At 40.5% G+C, this 17,737-nt stretch overlaps 1 protein-coding gene across 11 annotated transcripts in view; it reads right to left on the bottom strand.

The window, feature by feature from the left end:
• CLASP1 (cytoplasmic linker associated protein 1) overlaps nt 1-17,737 on the bottom strand; it is a 506,270-nt gene that overhangs the window by 195,716 nt on the left and 292,817 nt on the right. For all 11 annotated transcript variants that reach the window (XM_033944379.1, XM_033944384.1, XM_033944387.1 and 8 more), the window contains exons 20-21: nt 16,662-16,769; nt 3,889-4,056 (exon numbers count right to left, since the gene is read on the bottom strand). In XM_033944379.1, coding sequence (XP_033800270.1) covers nt 3,889-4,056; nt 16,662-16,769 — 276 coding nt within the window. The remainder of the gene's footprint in view (nt 1-3,888; nt 4,057-16,661; nt 16,770-17,737) is intronic.

Raw genomic sequence — 17,737 nt, 5'->3', positions numbered from 1 at the left:
TCCCCCAAACGGCCATATACAGATACAGACCTAGCAAGTTTGCCCTGTACTGGCCTTAGTTTAATATTTAATATTATTTATGTCCTGCTTGTCCTTGGAGAAACACTATTATGTGAAATAACAGGCTTTATCCAGGAAATGCCCAAAGTAAGAATATCAGATTCTCCATCAGCCCATTTAGCAAGACAAACGTGCAATACGCGATGGCCAATTTTCAAAGAAAACTCCCTTGTGGAATGCCTCAGGGAAGCTGAAGACTATGTAGGGATTTCAAAATACTTAACACATACTCAACTGTTCCTAAAGTATCTAGACAACTGACCCACTCATCTTCTTTCTCCTCCATAGTGATTCCTCTGTCCTATTAATCTCTTTCTCCTCAACAACGCTTTTCCGGTCCTATTAACTCTCCTCTTCCCCCCTCTTAAATTCAATCAATTTGTACCTCGCTTAATCTATTGTAAACCACATAGAACTTAACGGTATTACGGTATATAAACTGTTATTATTATTATTATTACTCGACTAAAAATCAACTCCCCCTTATCTCTGCTACCTTTTGCCCACAAGGGCACTCTCTTTGAAATTTGAGTGTTATTTCAGTTTTTAAAACTGTTCAGACATCATAATCAAAATGACCAGCATTAACATATACAGAGAGTTAAAATGCAGTTAAAAAAAACAACACCCTCAAATATACTAAACTGTTGCTTTAAACTTTTACTTAAGTATAAATATGACTTAAGGATTATTTACATCATGAAAAAAAGTGAAATAATCTGCAATAAACTTCTCCCTCCGTATTCGCAGTTTCGATTATTAACGGTTTTTAGCTTGCTGGCTCCTCCCCCCCAAATTACATCAGCTTGCATAGAGAAATTGCTGATTCCAAGTGTTTACAGCAGGGGTGTTCATCCTGCGGCCCGAGGGCCCCAAGCGGCCCAGTGAAGTATTTTGTGTGGCCCCGGTCAAAGGCGATGCAGTGTTTTCCTCTGCTGCCCCCGGGTGTTTACCGTCTTGCCGACTCCCTCCTCTGTCTCGCTGCAGCGTTTGCACGTTTGTGCAGCCCCAGAAACATTTTTTTCAACCAATGCGGCCCAGGGAAGCCAAAAGATTGGACACTCCTGGTTTACAGAGAAAATCGCTGATTCCCAGCACTTTCTTCACCGTGTTTTGCCTCTCCTTCAGAAACAGGCCAGGTCTCCCACCATATTATTCGCGGTTTCACCATATTCACGATGGTTTTTAATAGAAAACAGCAAATAACCTATAAAAAAGTTATTCACGGTTTTTCAGTATTTGCAGTTTTGTTAATCCCCTATCACAGCGAATACGGAGGGAGAAGTGTACTCATTCTCTGATGACAGAAACTCATGGGGGAGTCAGGTAACTAGCACAATGTGAAGAGCTTTCCAGAACAAGCTCTTGACCATGCTCAGTCAGAAGCCCAATCACTATGCTGCTTAACAATTTGGAAATGAAGGGACAGGAAAGAGGAAAGGCCTATAAGTCTACCAGGATCAACATCATATCTGCAACAGTGGCAAGCAACAGGTTTACAGAAGAACCTGAAAGAGCACACTGTTTAAAATGACTCTCAGAATTAATACAGTTTAAAAAATGTCATGTTAAAATGTATATAACAGAGAGGCCTTTTTACTAAGGTGCACTAATTGATACCATGCACTAAAACAGTGGGTGCGATAAAAGTCCCATACTAACTGCTTATCACAGGATGGGGCAAGGAATAGAAGCGTATGGTCAGAGATTCAGCATGGACTATATACTGCAGTTAGCATATAATAAACTGTACACACTAAATTTCAAATGTTTAGTTTGCAAGGGTGTAAAGTGCATCTATGCTATTAATACTTGGCATTGACATACGGTAGGGAACTTGTATGGAAACTGCATGAGGAAACTAGACATAAGAACATAAGAATAGCCTTAACTGGGTCAGACCAATGGTCCATCGAGCCCAGCAGCCCGTTCTCACGGTGGCCAATCCAGGTCACTAGTACCTGGCCAAAACCCAAAGAGTAGCAACATTCCAACATCTCAAAGAACAGCAAGATTCCGGAGCTGAGATTGAGATTCCAAATGAGAGCAACATTCCGGAGCTGAGATTGTGATGTCATAATGCCTCTGTCCACAGTGCCTCAGAGCCAACCTCGTCAGTGATGTTACAATGGCTTGATTGTCCTATACTTGGCACACGTAAGAACATAAAAATAGCCTTACTGGGTCAGACCAATGGTCCATTGAGCCCAGTAGTAGCCTGTTTTCATAGTGGTCAATCCAGGTCACTAGTACTTGGCCACCAGATCCCTAGACATGCCACCAACAGTTACCAAACTGCTTCTGTACTTACCACAAATTAACTTTGGCTGTTAACATTAAGTATATAACCTTACCCGCTTTAATGAAAACTAAAAGGAGGACATTCAATTTTTTTCCAGGCATGGTGACATCTGGGCTCAGAAAATTTGTTGTATGAATTAAAGTTCCAGTAAACTGAACTATGTTCTAAGGCACATGATTGGAGGACAGTCAACAATCAGTACAACACAGTCTCCAAAACTCAAACTCTGAGTGTTCTAAAGAGATGGGGTAATGAATGATTACAATGAAGTTGGATGAGGAAGGGAGAGAATACATTTGAATCAAAAAAGACTGACATACTATGAAGACCTTAAAAACACATTAAACTGTGGAAAAAATAACAACTTTGGTCTTTTTTAATTCAACACTGTCATAGGACCTTAGGGCTCCTTTTACGAAACCGCGTTAGCGGTTTAACGCGTGTAATAGCGTGCGCTAATTTGCCGGCTGCGCTAGCCGCAACTGCCTCCTCTTGAGCAGTTTTTCAGGGTTCATAGACAAAACCGCCGAAGACAAAGGCGCGCGCCAACAACTGAGCGCAAGACGGAAGCGTGCGCCGAAGAAAAAGAGTGTTTTTAGGGGCTCCGACGGGGGGGGGGGGTTTGTTGGTGAAACTTCCCCCCACTTTACTTAATACAGATTGCGGCGGCGTTAGGGGGTTGTAACCACCCTCATTATACTGGAAACTTAACTGTTTCCCTGTTTTTTAGGGAAAAAGTGAAGTTTTCAGTAAAATGTGGGGGGTTACAACCCCCTAAACCCCCCACAGCGCCCCCACAACGCGGCGCGATCTGTATAAAGTAAAATGGGGGGTTTTCTCCCCACATCCCCTGTTGGAGCCCTTTAAAACAGTCATTTTCTTTGGCGCGCGCCTCCACGTTGTGCTCAGTTGTCTGCATGCGCCTTTATCTCGGTGCGCTTTTGACCTGACACCGTTTTTCAGCTAGCGCGGGGGTTAGCACGCACTAAAAAGGTGCGTGCGATAAAGCCGCAAACGCGGCTTCGTAAAAGGAGCCCTAAGCTTATTAGTACAATATTTTTGCTTTGTTTTATTTCCAGGATCAAGCTGGCTAGCCAATTAACTTTTATCCTTCAAGACTGGTGATGGCTACTTTATATCACTAACCAAACACAGTAGTTCCACACAAGTTAAATAAACATTGTGGCTTAACTGAAATCCAGAATTCCAATGATATTTCTAAATTAAATTAAATATCTCAGTCAAATTATCAAGTTGCTAATTTAAACAAAAATTATGTCCCTCAAAGGACAGTAGAGTGGTTAAAGCTGACATGAGGAAGACTTGCATTTCATTGAAATACTAGGCACGGAATAGAAGGTGACTTGCACAAGATTTGCTTCTTCTTTTTCTCAAATTCAGCAAACTGCCAGCCATCCTGTGGGCCCCATGTTAACATTTTAGGCCAATTTGAGATACTTTTTCAACAAGTTATACATTCCAGCAAAAGAAGCTGAGCTCTAGGAATCCCCTGCAAGCAATCTTACCAAGTCCTATTCTGTTTGGGCTCGTCTCACGACTGCATCCTTGACTGCGGGGAATCTTGCTGCGTTTTTCTGAGGATTGTGCCACCAAAGGAACTCGCTGAGCCCCGCTTGGCAATCCTCCATATGCGCTTCCCAGAAGCTTGCCAGGTGAACTGGATCGACTGCCAGCTAGAAACAAAATTCAAAGATTACTACTGGAGATTTTAGAAAATTTTTACAATAAAATATTGTGTAGATTCTAATTTCAATTAAACTTTTTCTACAACTGTTGGGACGGGCATTAGGTTTGGAAGTAGCTAATATTAGACAGAGAGAAGCTAATCTCAGAATCAGCTCATTCTAGATAAGTACCACAGTAAGGTTGCGTGAAGTACAGATGACCCCTATTAGCTGTGAAACAGCTTTAGAAAGTTCAAGATTTGAAAGAAGTTTCCTCAGCTATCAAAATATCATAAATGGGGATAAATGTTACAAAATTTAAAGCACCTATAACTACATACAGGTTTCAGAGAAATAAATCTGAACACTTAAAGATAATTACAGCTAAACTAAAACTTTATTTTCATCAATTTTGAGTGACATGGGCCGCCTTCTTTCTCAAGGAAAACAAACCCCATGGGCATTATATTTGGTTTAAATCTGTGGCATTTAGTTTAGAAATGTAGTTTTAGACCATCACCAATTTCTTTGAAGATGCTTTTAAATTTAAATTATCTCTTCCTTCCAAGAAAGGGATAAAAGGAGTCAAGATTTTCATTCAATCTTTGATTTTTAAGTTTTCTCAACTTTGGATTGATCTCCCACTCCTTTTAAGGAGTTCCAGTTCACTTCAACTTTTTCGTAAATCTTTAAAAACCATTTTATTTGCTAAACACTTTGAAAATTAATCTCCCAAAACTTAGTCTCATTCCTCATGGTTTTTATTTGTTAAGTTAACTATTGTAAACCGGGTCGAGCTTTCTCAGTATATAAAGCCAAGCCTTAGATTAGATTAGATGTCCAGGTGTGCAAGATTGTTCATTACTGGCTGAATGGGCTATACTATATCCCAATCCAGCAGCTATGCTTAAAGATTTATAGACAATCTTTTCAGGACATTTATTTAATAGTTGATCAAAATTATTCAGTGGTAGTAAGAAACCCAGACTGAAGTCTGTAGAAACTAGGAATCTGTATAAATTCAAAACACAAATTTTAAATTTTGAATTGAATAGACTGCATGTTGTTATGTTAATCAGGTTTTCTATTCATTACATTACAAAAGGTTGGGTCAGTTACCCAGGAAGTTACAATGTTAAAAAATGAAATTTTAAGAACATTAATTTAATAGTACTCTTAGCATAAGTAATACAGTGGAACCTCGGTTTGCGAGTAACGCGGTTTGTGAGTGTTTTTCAAGACGAGCAAAACACTCAGCAAACTTTTGTCTCGCAAACCGAGCACTGCCCCTATAAACGAGCACTTACAGCTGTAGGAAGCGCCGCTTCAGGGAATTCCTCTTCCGTCCGCCGGCCAGCCTTCCACGTCGGGTGCCTTCCACATGTTGGAGAGCCTCTATCTGAGCCTACGCAGCCAAGTACCGTCCAGCCTGCATGTTGCGCATGATCACGCACGTCAATCCTCAACATTGTGCGTGTCATACGCAACGTGCAGGTGGGACGGCACTCGGCTGCGTAGGCTCAGATAGAGGCTCTCCAACATGCGGAAGGCACCCGACGTGGAAGGCTGGCTGGCGGACAGAAGAGGCATTCCTCCGAAGCGGCACTGCAGGGTTCTCCAGCGGATGACGGACGGAGGAGATGGCGCTGCAGCACCCGGCACCCGACAGGTACAGATCCTGGGTTCTGGAACGAATCGTCTGCATTGCCACTATTTTCTATGGGGGTACTTTGCTTTGATATATGAGTACTTTGGATTACGAGCATGCTTCTGAAACGAATTATGCTCGTAAACCAAGGTACCATTGTATATTCTCATGAACCTAAATTAATTCTAGGACATAAGATACAGTGTAGTTATACACAATGCAAAAATAAAATCACATAAGAATAAACACTATCAAACAGGTGCAAAAGTGAAAAAGACAGATGAGGAAAATCAGTCTCTTACCACCAGCAGGATTAGCTGATCTGGATCCTTGAATGTGAAGCAGCCAAAGGACAGGCAAAAGGTGAATTAAAAGATGCATTAAAGCAGCTGAGCATGCAATGTAATGGTCATCTATAACATATATTTTGTTAGTGAACTTCTTCACATGACTGCAGCTGACCTGTATTCACCCCTTATATTGCCAAATCACAGCACCTTGGCAGTTAATACAGTTTTTTATGTTAACATTCCATGAAGTGCAATACCCAAAGAAATGCTCAGAGGCTTCTCATCGCACTAGAATAAACCCTTATCTCCCTACTTTGGTAACAGCTCTGCCTTCTAAAATTCCCACATTTCTGCCTTTCAGGAGATAAAATATTATTTTCAATCACACGTTTCATTTTCAATTACGTTTACCCTTTATTTTACTCCAGCTGCCTCTCAGTGAGTACATTTGCTCATTTCATTATCTGAACACCGAATGAGAGCTCGATAAAAGGAACGGAGGCTCCACCGGTTGCATAACTGAGTCAACTAAGCACAGATAGCTGAGCAAAGATACCAGTGCAAGATCAGAAGGCATGGCAAAATTGGAACTAAAATCAAACATTCCTGCCTCAATGTTCCATATCATATTATTACTAAAGTACTTCTATCATTCTTTGTTCAAAGTTACACAAAATATCTAATCAAGGATACTTACTAAAGGAGCATTTTTTTCTGAATCCAATCATGTGGATTCTACAGAGCCATTTTGGAAGGCCTGATTAAAAACCTGCAGTGGAATTTAGCTGTTGCACTGAGATCCTAGCTAAGCCAAGAAGGGGCATGAGATAGGGTAGCTACTTACCAGTCATCAGTGTTCCCCCAAAACAGCATCTTAAGAATTATACTGATGGGGGGTCATAACCTGTTATATGCCTTGTCAGGAGCTTCTGCCAAGTTTCAAAACTTTCCTCAAAGCTTTTGCATCACTACATGCCTCAAAAGCCACTGGAACTAATCTCATTAGCTTATTTTTGCCAGCTAGAAGAAATTACTTAAGGTAGAATTCAAAATCCACCTTTGCAATAGGTCTGGGTAAACATGAAACACACAATGGATGGCATTTTAGAAAGGACGCCCAGCTCAGAATATGGACATCCAAGTCAGAATGTCACAAATTCAAGTTTATTCGGATTTTATATACCGCCTATCAAGGTTATCTAAGCAGTTTTTACAAATGAACATCTATCTCACATCTATTTTAGAACAGAATACAAGTGAGATGGACATCCAGATGCTGGAAACATATTTCACAAACTGAAATATTCAAATTATAAATGGATGTCTGCATGGCAGCAAAGGAATGCCTATTTTATAAAATGACCACTTTCACAGGCACACTTCAGATCAAGCTTAATACTGAGAAGAAATAAAATCAATCATCAACAAATACTCCTCTCACTACACAGTCAATTTTTACTTTTCTAATTTTTGGCTTTAAAAGTAAATCAACTGTGTAGTGAGAGGAGTATTTTTGTTGATGATTCATTTTATAAAATGGCCATTTAGACATCTATGAAGAGCAGAGAGGTAGCCTAATGGTTAGAGTAGTGTATTGAGAATCAGAGGACCTGGCTTCAAAATTCACTTCTGATGTTTGTGATTTTTTTTTTTTAACTGTGAGCCCTCCAGTAACAGAAAAATACCAACTCCACCTAAATGTATACCACTTCAATAGCCTTCAGGTATTATACATACTTTCTGTCTCTGGAGGGTTCCCCAAAAAGGTGCTGAAGTAGGATTTGAACCCAGGTTCCCTGGAACTCAGTCCACTGCACTATCAAGCTACTCCTCCGATCTGTATGCTGCTTTGTTAAGAATGTCCATAATACCTGAAGCTGCCATGGAGCTGGTTTCACATACAGAGTAGAAGGAGGGGGACAGCAAACATTGGGGGATTAAAGAGGTTTCATGCCTTTATCCTTCCAGTGGACAGTTAACTGGCAATCGGAGCACCTTTCTGTAATCCAGATGTGATAAGAATCCTATGGGTCAGATTAAATGTCTCCAAATATTACAGAATTGTGCAGCTCATTTGTTTTTCAGATCATCTAGGTATGATCATGTTACTCCCCTCTTTTCTCATTTACATTGGTTACCTATACATCTCAGAATTTAAGTTCAAAATACTTATTCTTACTATTCAAACTTTCCATGCAGGTATCCCATCCTATTTTTCATCTTCTACTATCCCTTATATCCCCCCTCCCATATTCTATGATCATTCCAACAGAATGGTTATGCCAAATCCCTGTCAAGCACACTTAGCATCCACTAGACACTCTGAGGGAAATTCTGTATAGGATGCCGGTCTCAGCAGCTGCCTAAGAAGTGGCTGAGAATTGCAGACTGGCATCCTAACCACCTCAATTCTCGAAACTTCACCTATGTCACAGGCGCCGGTTAGAGAATTGTGTCTGAACCTTTACCATCAGCTGATCGCGGAAGGAAACAACTGAATCCCCTCTCCCACCCCGTGAAGTCAGCAGGCAGGAATAATGTCCACTCCTTCCTGCCGCCACCCCTGAACCCCCCGCGAATGTCTGCATCAGGAGGGATGCCCACTCTCTCCTTCCAGCCAACACCCCCTCCCCAACAAATCACCCATCAGGAGGGATGCCCACTAACTCCTGCTGCCATTCCACTAGAACGTTTCCTCCTCAACCCAGCAACACCCCCCTACCTCCAGAGGCCCCACCCCAACCTGTAGAACTCCCCCGGCACTCACCCTAACTGGTAGACCCCACAGCATCCCCAGACCACCACACCTCCATGAAAAGTCCAGCTGGAGGGATGCATACACCCTTCTGCTAGTAGGCCCACCACTCCAAAATGGTGGGCCTTCCCCTTCTCAGGTGCATTCTGAGATGCACCAGGGAGGGGCCAATGGCTCTGACTGGCATAGATGCCTAAGGCCCCTCCCATTAGGTATCTGGCCAATCGGAGTTTTAGGCCGCTTCCAGTGCATCCAAGGATACACTGGGAAGGAGGCCTAAGACTCCGGTTGGCCCAAGTGCCTTAGGCCTCTCCTGTGGGAGGGGCATTAGGCATATGGGCCAATCAGAGTCTTAGGCCCCTCCCTGGTATATCCTAGAATGCTCTGGGAAGAGGGAGGCCCGCCATTTTGGAGTGGAGGGCCTACTGGCAGGACTTTCATCTTAAAAGGTGCTGGGGGTTGTGAGGGGGGCTGGGGGTGTCAGTGAGATCTAATGGTTAGAGAGGCGCCGGGAGGTCTACAGGTGGGGGGGCTTTGGAGGGGGGGGTGTCACCAGTTGGGGGAGGAAGTTCTAGGGTTGGCGGCAGGAGGGAGTGGATATTCCTTCTGCCGCAGACATTCATGGGAGTTCTGGGGTGGCACTGGGAGGGAATGGGAATCCCTCCTGCCAGCTGACTTCACAGCGGGGTGCTTTCCCTGTTGCGGCTGCTCAGCTTATTGTGGCAGGGAGGTTTCCTTGCTGCGATCAGCTCAGCAGACGCGTCTATTTGAAATGTAGGCCAGCATTTTGCTGGCCTACATTTCAGGTGTCTATCGCGACCCTAGGTAGACGCTTAGGGCTGCTAAAGCTCGCCCAAGGCCACTTCTGGGCGAAACCATGCCCACACCCAGCCTTGGGCAAGCTTAAGTATACCAACGCGTCTCTCTGCACCCACAACAGATGCCTACAGTGTAGACAGCCTGCCCCTAGATTTTTTTTTTTTGGGGGGGGGGGCAAACATGCATCCTATTTGGCTGGTTAGACAACGGTAGGACACCTACTGCTGCCCACAATCAGGACACTATTTATAGAATTTGCCCCTGTACGTTTTACTTTTTGGATCCATGTCTTTGGAATGTTCTTCCTGATTTTATTAGGGCAGAACAATCATTTCCCTGCTTTAAAGCACTTTTGAAGACATTTTTTTCTCCCATATGAACAGTTCCAGTTGAGGCTGCCTAAGAGGGACAGATAAGCTACTTTTATAATTTTTTGTTTTAGGATTGAATGAGTGTGAGAGAGTTCACTATTGCTTTGCTATAAGATACTGGGTTTCCTTTTATTGTTTTTTATTTACTATGTTCACCGCTTACGTCCTTAAATGGTAAAGGCGGTATATCAAATTAATAAAGAAGAAGAACCAAGTCTAAATAATAGTGTCCATCTTTTTAGACATGGATGTCCCCTCTCTTTCTAAGATCGCAGTTGGGCATCGATATTCTGAACTCTCCTTAATCCTGTCTCAAACATGCCCAGACCACGCCCCTTGCCATATGGATGTACTGCATTGGTAGACATCCATATCCTTTCTTTATAAAAGTTGGATTTAGATGTCAATGCAATATGCCAGTTTTCAAAAATCCAAGTTAAGAACAGAGCTTCTAAAATAACCACCAATGTGATATAGGGCAGATAAGTCATTAGAAACAGAGAAACACTGACTAAGATGGCTCAATTTGATCTCTGATTAGGGCTAACTGAAACTCCAGCTAAAGCTATCACCAACAATAATAACCTCCCAGGCCAAGCACTTGAGCTAACAAAAATTTAGGCCCCCTTTTATCAAGCTGCATAAGGCAGACTACTGTGGTTAAAAACTGACCCTCATGGAATTCCTATGCGCATCAAAGCTTTTAACGCAGTGGTCTGCGATAAAAAAACCTTTTATGTAGCTTGATAAAAGGGGGCCTTAGTGAGTAAAATAGGTCTTTCATAAGCTATGTGAGATCCACACTGATATCCCACAATTCAGCAGACTCTCAAATGCATGAGACATTCCATATACAATACAATAAAGCCTGGATAGAAACTTGTTTCTTTCTACAGTTACAGTATGCAGAATCCAATAACTGCAGGTAAACTCCAATAACGGTGATTTTTTAAATTATTATTATTATTTATTTTTAGAGGTCTTTTTATTAAAGTTTAAATTACAGCAATATAACAAATACTTCAAATAAACAATTGTAAGGGAATGGGAACTTGTATACTGCCTTTTTGTTGCTTTGACATTTCAAAGCTGACATTTAAAGCAATGGGCACTGGAGGGTTAAGTGACTTTGCTCAGGATCACAGGGAGCAGCACCGGGATTTGATCTCACAAGTGCAGAGGCAGCAGCTCAACCAGTGAGCCACAGCCCAAACATCTGCAATCCCAACGGGAATACCCCATTTCACATGTAGCATTCTTGGGGGGGGGGGGGAAGAGAGAAATAGTAATGGCCATTACTGCTACAACTTATATGGAGGAGTTCTACTACTATTTCTCTCCCCTCCTTCCCCTCGGGAATGCTACATGTGAAACAGGATACTCCCATTTGGATTTCAAATGGCAAGCGCAGCTTATGAAGATATAAGATAAGTAGACAATTTTTTAAATGATGTTTAAGCCTGATATTTTGAATTGTGGAGACGTCATTATTCTATACTTTTGGTTTCCTGATGCTTGAGGAGTAGTGACCAATGTATTTGAGTTTTTATTAGGAGGTGGAGTTTTTTTCTTAGACCTATGACTGTAATGGGTCCACTGTGTGTGCATTGACAAGTTATTTGTTAGTTATAGCATTTGTTTCCTAGCCATTTATAGCTTGAACCGAGGTCTTGTTCTCCACCTTCCTTTGTATATTGTAGATTTTGCATTATTATTCTCCCTTTGCATTGGAAGAGAGTAGAATTGGTGGTTCATAGACAACGGCGCGAAAGACAAAAGCGCGTGCCGACAATTGAGTGCAGCGCGCGTCGCCACGCCGCTCTAAATTACAGTTTTTAGGGGCTCCGAAGGGGGTTTTTGTTGGGGAACCCCCCCAGTTTACTTAATAGACATCGCACCGGCGTTATGGGGGGTTTGGGGGGTTGTAACCCTCCACATTTTACTGTAAACTGAACTTTTTCCCTAAAAACAGGGAAAAATTTAAGTTTTCAGTAAAATGTGGGGGGTTATAACCCCCCACAACGCGGCGCGATGTCTATTAAGTAAAGTGGGGGTGTTCCCCCCCCCACACCCCCCCTTTGGAGTGCTAAAAACAGTAATTTAGAGCAGCGCACACTACGCTCAATTGTCTGGGCGCGCCTTTGTCCCGGCGCGCTTTTGACCTGACACCGAATTGGTAGTATAAATTTAGGTGTTTTTAATCACCATAGGCCCCATTCTAAACAGACCATTGATGGGGAGTGACATGGGTAAACGAAATACAGGCAGGAGTTAAAACAACAGATGCTATGATTAATTGAGTGGATGGCTGGAGAACCCAGCATCCAGAGTCTTTTCATTCTCACTCACATGTGAATTGATTTTATTGTTAACAAGCAGGGACTAATATGAGCTCTGATCACTCCCTGCTAAGAGGACAAAGTTAATCAAGGGGTCATTTACTAAAAGATTAATAATTCCCCTGCTACTACTATTTATCATTTCTATCACTGAAAGGCATACGCAGTGCTGTACATTTAACATGTAATAAAAGGTCCCTGCTCAGAAGAGCTTGCAATCTAATTTGGACAAACAGACATGACATATAGGGTTGGGGAGTTTCTTGCAGAGGGAAGAGGAGAACTTCCATTACAGAATATTTGGAACTAAACAATAATGGAGACGTGAGGATGGACATGCTGTAGGATGCCCTAAAAGTGGTGGTCAGGTGGAGGTTTATTAAATGGGGAGTACAACAAAAGAAAACTTGGTTAAATCAAGTAATTGTTTGTCAGGATACCACAGCAAAACTGGAGATTAAAAAAATCTTCTTTAAATTAAAAAATATCCTTCTATGGCAGTAATGGCAGAATTTGATCAAGCTATGTTCTCTCAAGCCTTGGTTGTGGGAGCAAACTCTAGAAAATATTAATTTCAAATTATTGAGATTGAAATAGAGATGCTTTGAATCTGGCAACACACCTAATAAATTGTTGTCATGAAAAATTTGAGCTAATATTTCTAACCAAGTTCTAGAAGCTAAAGAGAGAAGATGGCTCTCTGGTAAGAAAATATATGCACAGGATGTGTTTACTGAAGTGGAAAATAATAAGGCGGGAACTTTTCCAGAGGCTTCTCCAGAAGCACAACAGCAACTGAATGCATCAATCTCTCCCGTTGAGGTACAACAAGCGACTCAAAGATTAGAAGACAAGAAGTCACTTGGGAGAGTGGATTCAACCACCACAGAAAGGTGAGAAAGTTGTAGCTTCTTGAATCTAGGGGCCTTTGGGACTCTGCATAGAGTAGAACTTCTTGTTAATCTGATATACAGAGAGCGGGGGTAGCCCACAGCTTCTAACTTCTGTGGTAACTAAATTAATGGAAAAGCTTTTAAAACAGAGAATACAGTTTCTGGAATTCAGTGGATTACAGGACCCAAGGCAGCATGGATTCAGTAGAGGCAGGTCGTGTCAGATAAACCTGATCAATTTCTTTGACTCGATGACCAGCAAATTGGATGGAGGGAGTGCACTAGATGTGGTGTATTTAGATTTTAGCAAAGTGATCCATACTGGTATCTTTTTTACTGCTATCATTTATTTAAGCCTCTATTTGGCCAGAACAGAGGCTAAAAAAAGCAAACCAACTGCAACTATTCAAAAATTCAGTAAAAAAACAAACAAACCTGCAAAGAACCTAATGTGTTTCACTTAGAGAAATGGTCTTCTATAAAAATGTTTGAAATATATAACAGTAAATTTGTGCATATATACCTGAAATAATTCAATTCCAGATGGCTTACTATTTCCCACAAATGAATAAACACTCGGATAAAACTCCAAACTATCTTATCTATAAACTTGAAAATTAGAGTGAGTTGGATGACATTAGCAGCACTGGGGGATCCTTGATAAAGCAAAATCTTTGCAAATCTTGTCGGATCATTAACTCCCAGTCACTTTGAAATATGACAAATTCAAGTTAAGTATGAAATTCATCGGAAGATTAATTTAAAATTATTTATAAAACTTCTAAAAAATATTAAATTATTTTAAAATTAATTTAAAAATAAGTTTAAAATAAATCGAGGCCAGTGAGGAGAATTATACACCAGTATTCCTGCCGGATACAATTCATTATTGAAGACGGAGGTGTTTCTGAGGCCTTGGTTCTATAAATTAATAGTTACTAAGTGTTAAAGACAAGTTTAAAGTTGGAATTTTATTGAAATATAGTATACACTCGGATTTATAGATAACATATACTTGATATATACATAAGTTTATTTTACCTGATCAGAGGTGTTCCTAAAGGTGGGTTTGCACTTATATATGTATTTTATAAGTATCTAAAATAAACCTGAAAATGAATACATGTATGAGAGAAGGTGGAACTGTGTGCAAGACCTTCCGCAGGGTAATTTTAAAAAAAAGAAAGTTCATGTAACTTATGGGCATACTTGCTTCAAAAGTTAAGCACCCTTAAATGATGAAAAGGATTGAACAAATCCCATCTAGGGCTAGAGAGGAAGATATCTTCGAATCTGTCTCTCAGAACTTGCTTTCCAGTCTGTCTTTAAGGCACATCAACACTTTACACGCTAATATTTTTTTCGGTTACCGCATTATCACTCTGGAACTCCACTCCAAGTCATTTAAGAGAAGCGACCTCCTTAACTCATTTCAAGTCCAAATTAAAAGCATTTTTGTTTAAAGATACTTTTGGACTCTAACCATCCTTGTGAGGATGATTTTTATTTATTTTTTAATGAATTTTTTTTTTGCCCTTTCTCCTCACATTATTCAGTTTTTGATTTGGGTTTTTTTTTTTCTTTTGGAATGAATGTATATCCCCATTTTCCTGCTGTGATTTCCCTTCTCTGTTCTTTCCTATCAACTATGTAGTTCTACCCTATTCCTTTTGTTCCAGTTTGTATTAAGTAATTTTGTTAGTCTCGATACTAACCTACTCTTTATTTTATTATGTAATTACCTTTGAAGCATTTGTACATATGTGTTTCATTTTATGTAAATCGCCTAGGCTTAGGCGGTATATCAAATACAATAAAATTGAAACTTGTTGTTTGTTTTTATTAGTCTCGATATTAATATGTTGATTATTTTAATTGTTTTATTAATCCTATACTATTATTAATATTCTATGTTATGCCCTTTTAATGTATTATAAACCACCTAGAAATTTGATTTCGTGATATAACAGATTTTTAATAAACTTGGAATGGCAAATAAAATTAACAAAAAATACAAACATCACAGGGGGAAATTATGTAAATGGCATCTAAAAAGATAGGTGCCTATTGCCTGTCAATCACGCTTAGATACCTATTACAGCAGTGGTTCCCATCTATGTCCTGGAGGACCACCAGCCAGATATCCCTAATGAATATGCATGAGATTTGCATATAATGGAGGTGACAGGCATGCAAATCATTAGGGCTATCCTGAAAACCTGACTGGCTGGTGGTCCTCCAGGACAGGGTTGGGAACCACTGGATTACAGAATCATGCCTATTGACACCTAACTTAAAACTTAGGTGCTTGTAATATAGGCCAGGGTTTTAAAGGCCTACATTATAGGTGCCTAGGTCCTTTAGAGAATCACGCCTAGCGGCACCTAAGACCTTCTCCACCCCTAAACACGCCTACTTTGGAGTTAGGCATCTATCTTTTGTAGAATCATGCCTAAGAAGATAGGCATTATCCCCAATTAATTATTTTTTTCAATTCTGAGCTTGTTAAAGCTCATAATTGAAGCCACTTTACTAATAAAGTTAGGCACCAAACTTTAGGTGCCTATATTTAAGCGTCTCTTATAGAATTTAACTCTAAGTGATTTTTCATAATCAGAAAAGCAGCAAAAAAAATATCCAAATTAACTAGTATTGATGACACCAATGGCACTTTGGGAAAGCTACAGCCCTTGGAAGAAGCTCTTTCCAAAAAAGGAAGGAAACTAGATGAATGTGATTTTTGAACACTTTCATGCTCCCAAAATAAAAAGGACCTCATCTCAAAAGTTTAAACTCAGCAGCATTCCATTTCCTTAAACCAGTGGTTCCCAACCCTGTCCTGGAGGACCACCAGGCTAATCGGATTTTCAAGCTAGCCCTAATGAGCAGATTTGCATGCCTGTCACTTCCATGATATGCAAATCTCTCTCGTGCATATTCATTAGGGCTAGTCTGAAAACCCGATTGGCCTGGTGGTCCTCCGGGACAGGGTTGGGAACCACTGCCTTAAACCATATTCAAATATTAGTTCTATACTTTAGTCACTAACAGCATCCTGTCCTTTTCTGAGGCCTTCCCACCTAGTGCTATCCTGATCTAACTCTGCTTTACTTATGAATCTCAGATGGTTGGCATCAAGGGCACTACAGGTAGATGGTTGGTGCCAAGGGCCTGCTATCAGTAGCAAATACTTTTTAAAGAAAACAAAGATACTGAGATCACTGTTTTTGAGGGGTTGTATATAATAGTATTTAACCTACAACAAAAGCTCAGTGAAATGCATAGCACGGTAAGGGCCAAAAACATCAAAGGGACAGTATCAGGTTACAGGCATGTGACAGATGTTATACCAACAGAGTAATTACATGTTTTAAAAAGCAGCACAAAGCAACAATGAACACTTCTAAAGTCTTCATTAGATACAAATTGCACAGAAAAGAATTAGCTTTAGAACACATGCAAGAAAAGAAACACCCAAAAATTGCAGAAACTGTCTCACGTTGGGATTGTGAAACCACTTTCGCTCTACTGCGACCCCGGGTATCAACAGGAGATGAGGTCACATTGGTAGCACTTCCAGAGCTCTGCCGTCTTGTGCGAACACGACCTGTAGGACACAAAACAGAAAATCAAATGACCTGCACATAGAGAAATTTAGCAAAAATTAAGAAAAAAAATATTGTTTTAAAGAACATATCATTGGAACGCCTAAACTGAAAACAAAATTATATCACCCAGCTATGTAGCTTTATTATTGACGAAGAACCTCCCTATGAGTTCCATCTTCTATGAAAAGGACAGGGAAAGAGGCAAAAAAAACATATCTATGTCAGGTAACAATTTTATATAATACATCCATGACATCCATCAAGATATTCATTAACATGATAGTAAGTTTTAATTAAACTTCACAACAAACGAAATAGGTAAAGTTTGATAGGGTAAATCAAAAAGTAAAGGCAAAATACATTTAACGGCTTTAATAGAAGTAACTGTGAGCAATTGAACATATCACTTTCCACATACTCCCCTTGCAAGATGACGCATTTGTTGTATCGTTCAACTAACTTCTGCATTCCTGGAGAGAAGATTTTCGGCTGCTCCCAAAGCCAGGTGAGCATCTCTTCCTTTATTTCATCATCCTTTGTTTTTTATTCTCTGGATAGCAGTGATGCACCTATATCTCGTCGCCGGTGACAATGCTCTTCAGAATACTCAGATCTTCTTCATACCATCTCAGGAACTGGGTTGCAACCTCCACATGTTGTTACTTGTGCAGATCATTAAAGTTGTTTGGGATCCCATCGTGCACAGACTTTCCTGTATCCCAAGTCATCATGCATTATGGTAAATGCAAATCCATAGCCGATATCCAAATTTGCAGCCAATTGAGACACCGTTATCTGTCATTCTTCTCTAATCAAGGCATTCGCCCTGTCAATGTGCTCTTGTGTGCGCAATATTGATGGGCGACCAGAACAATCTTTGTCAGCTACATCTGTTCTTCCCACTTTAAACCTTTTTACCCACTCATAAACCTTTCATTGATTCATGGTGCTATGTCCATACTGAGTC

Source organism: Geotrypetes seraphini, chromosome 5 (assembly GCF_902459505.1).
Source record: "Geotrypetes seraphini chromosome 5, aGeoSer1.1, whole genome shotgun sequence".
NCBI lineage: Eukaryota > Metazoa > Chordata > Amphibia > Gymnophiona > Dermophiidae > Geotrypetes > Geotrypetes seraphini.
Note: the sequence above shows the minus strand (reverse complement) of the source record. Positions and strands in the feature narration are given on the sequence as shown.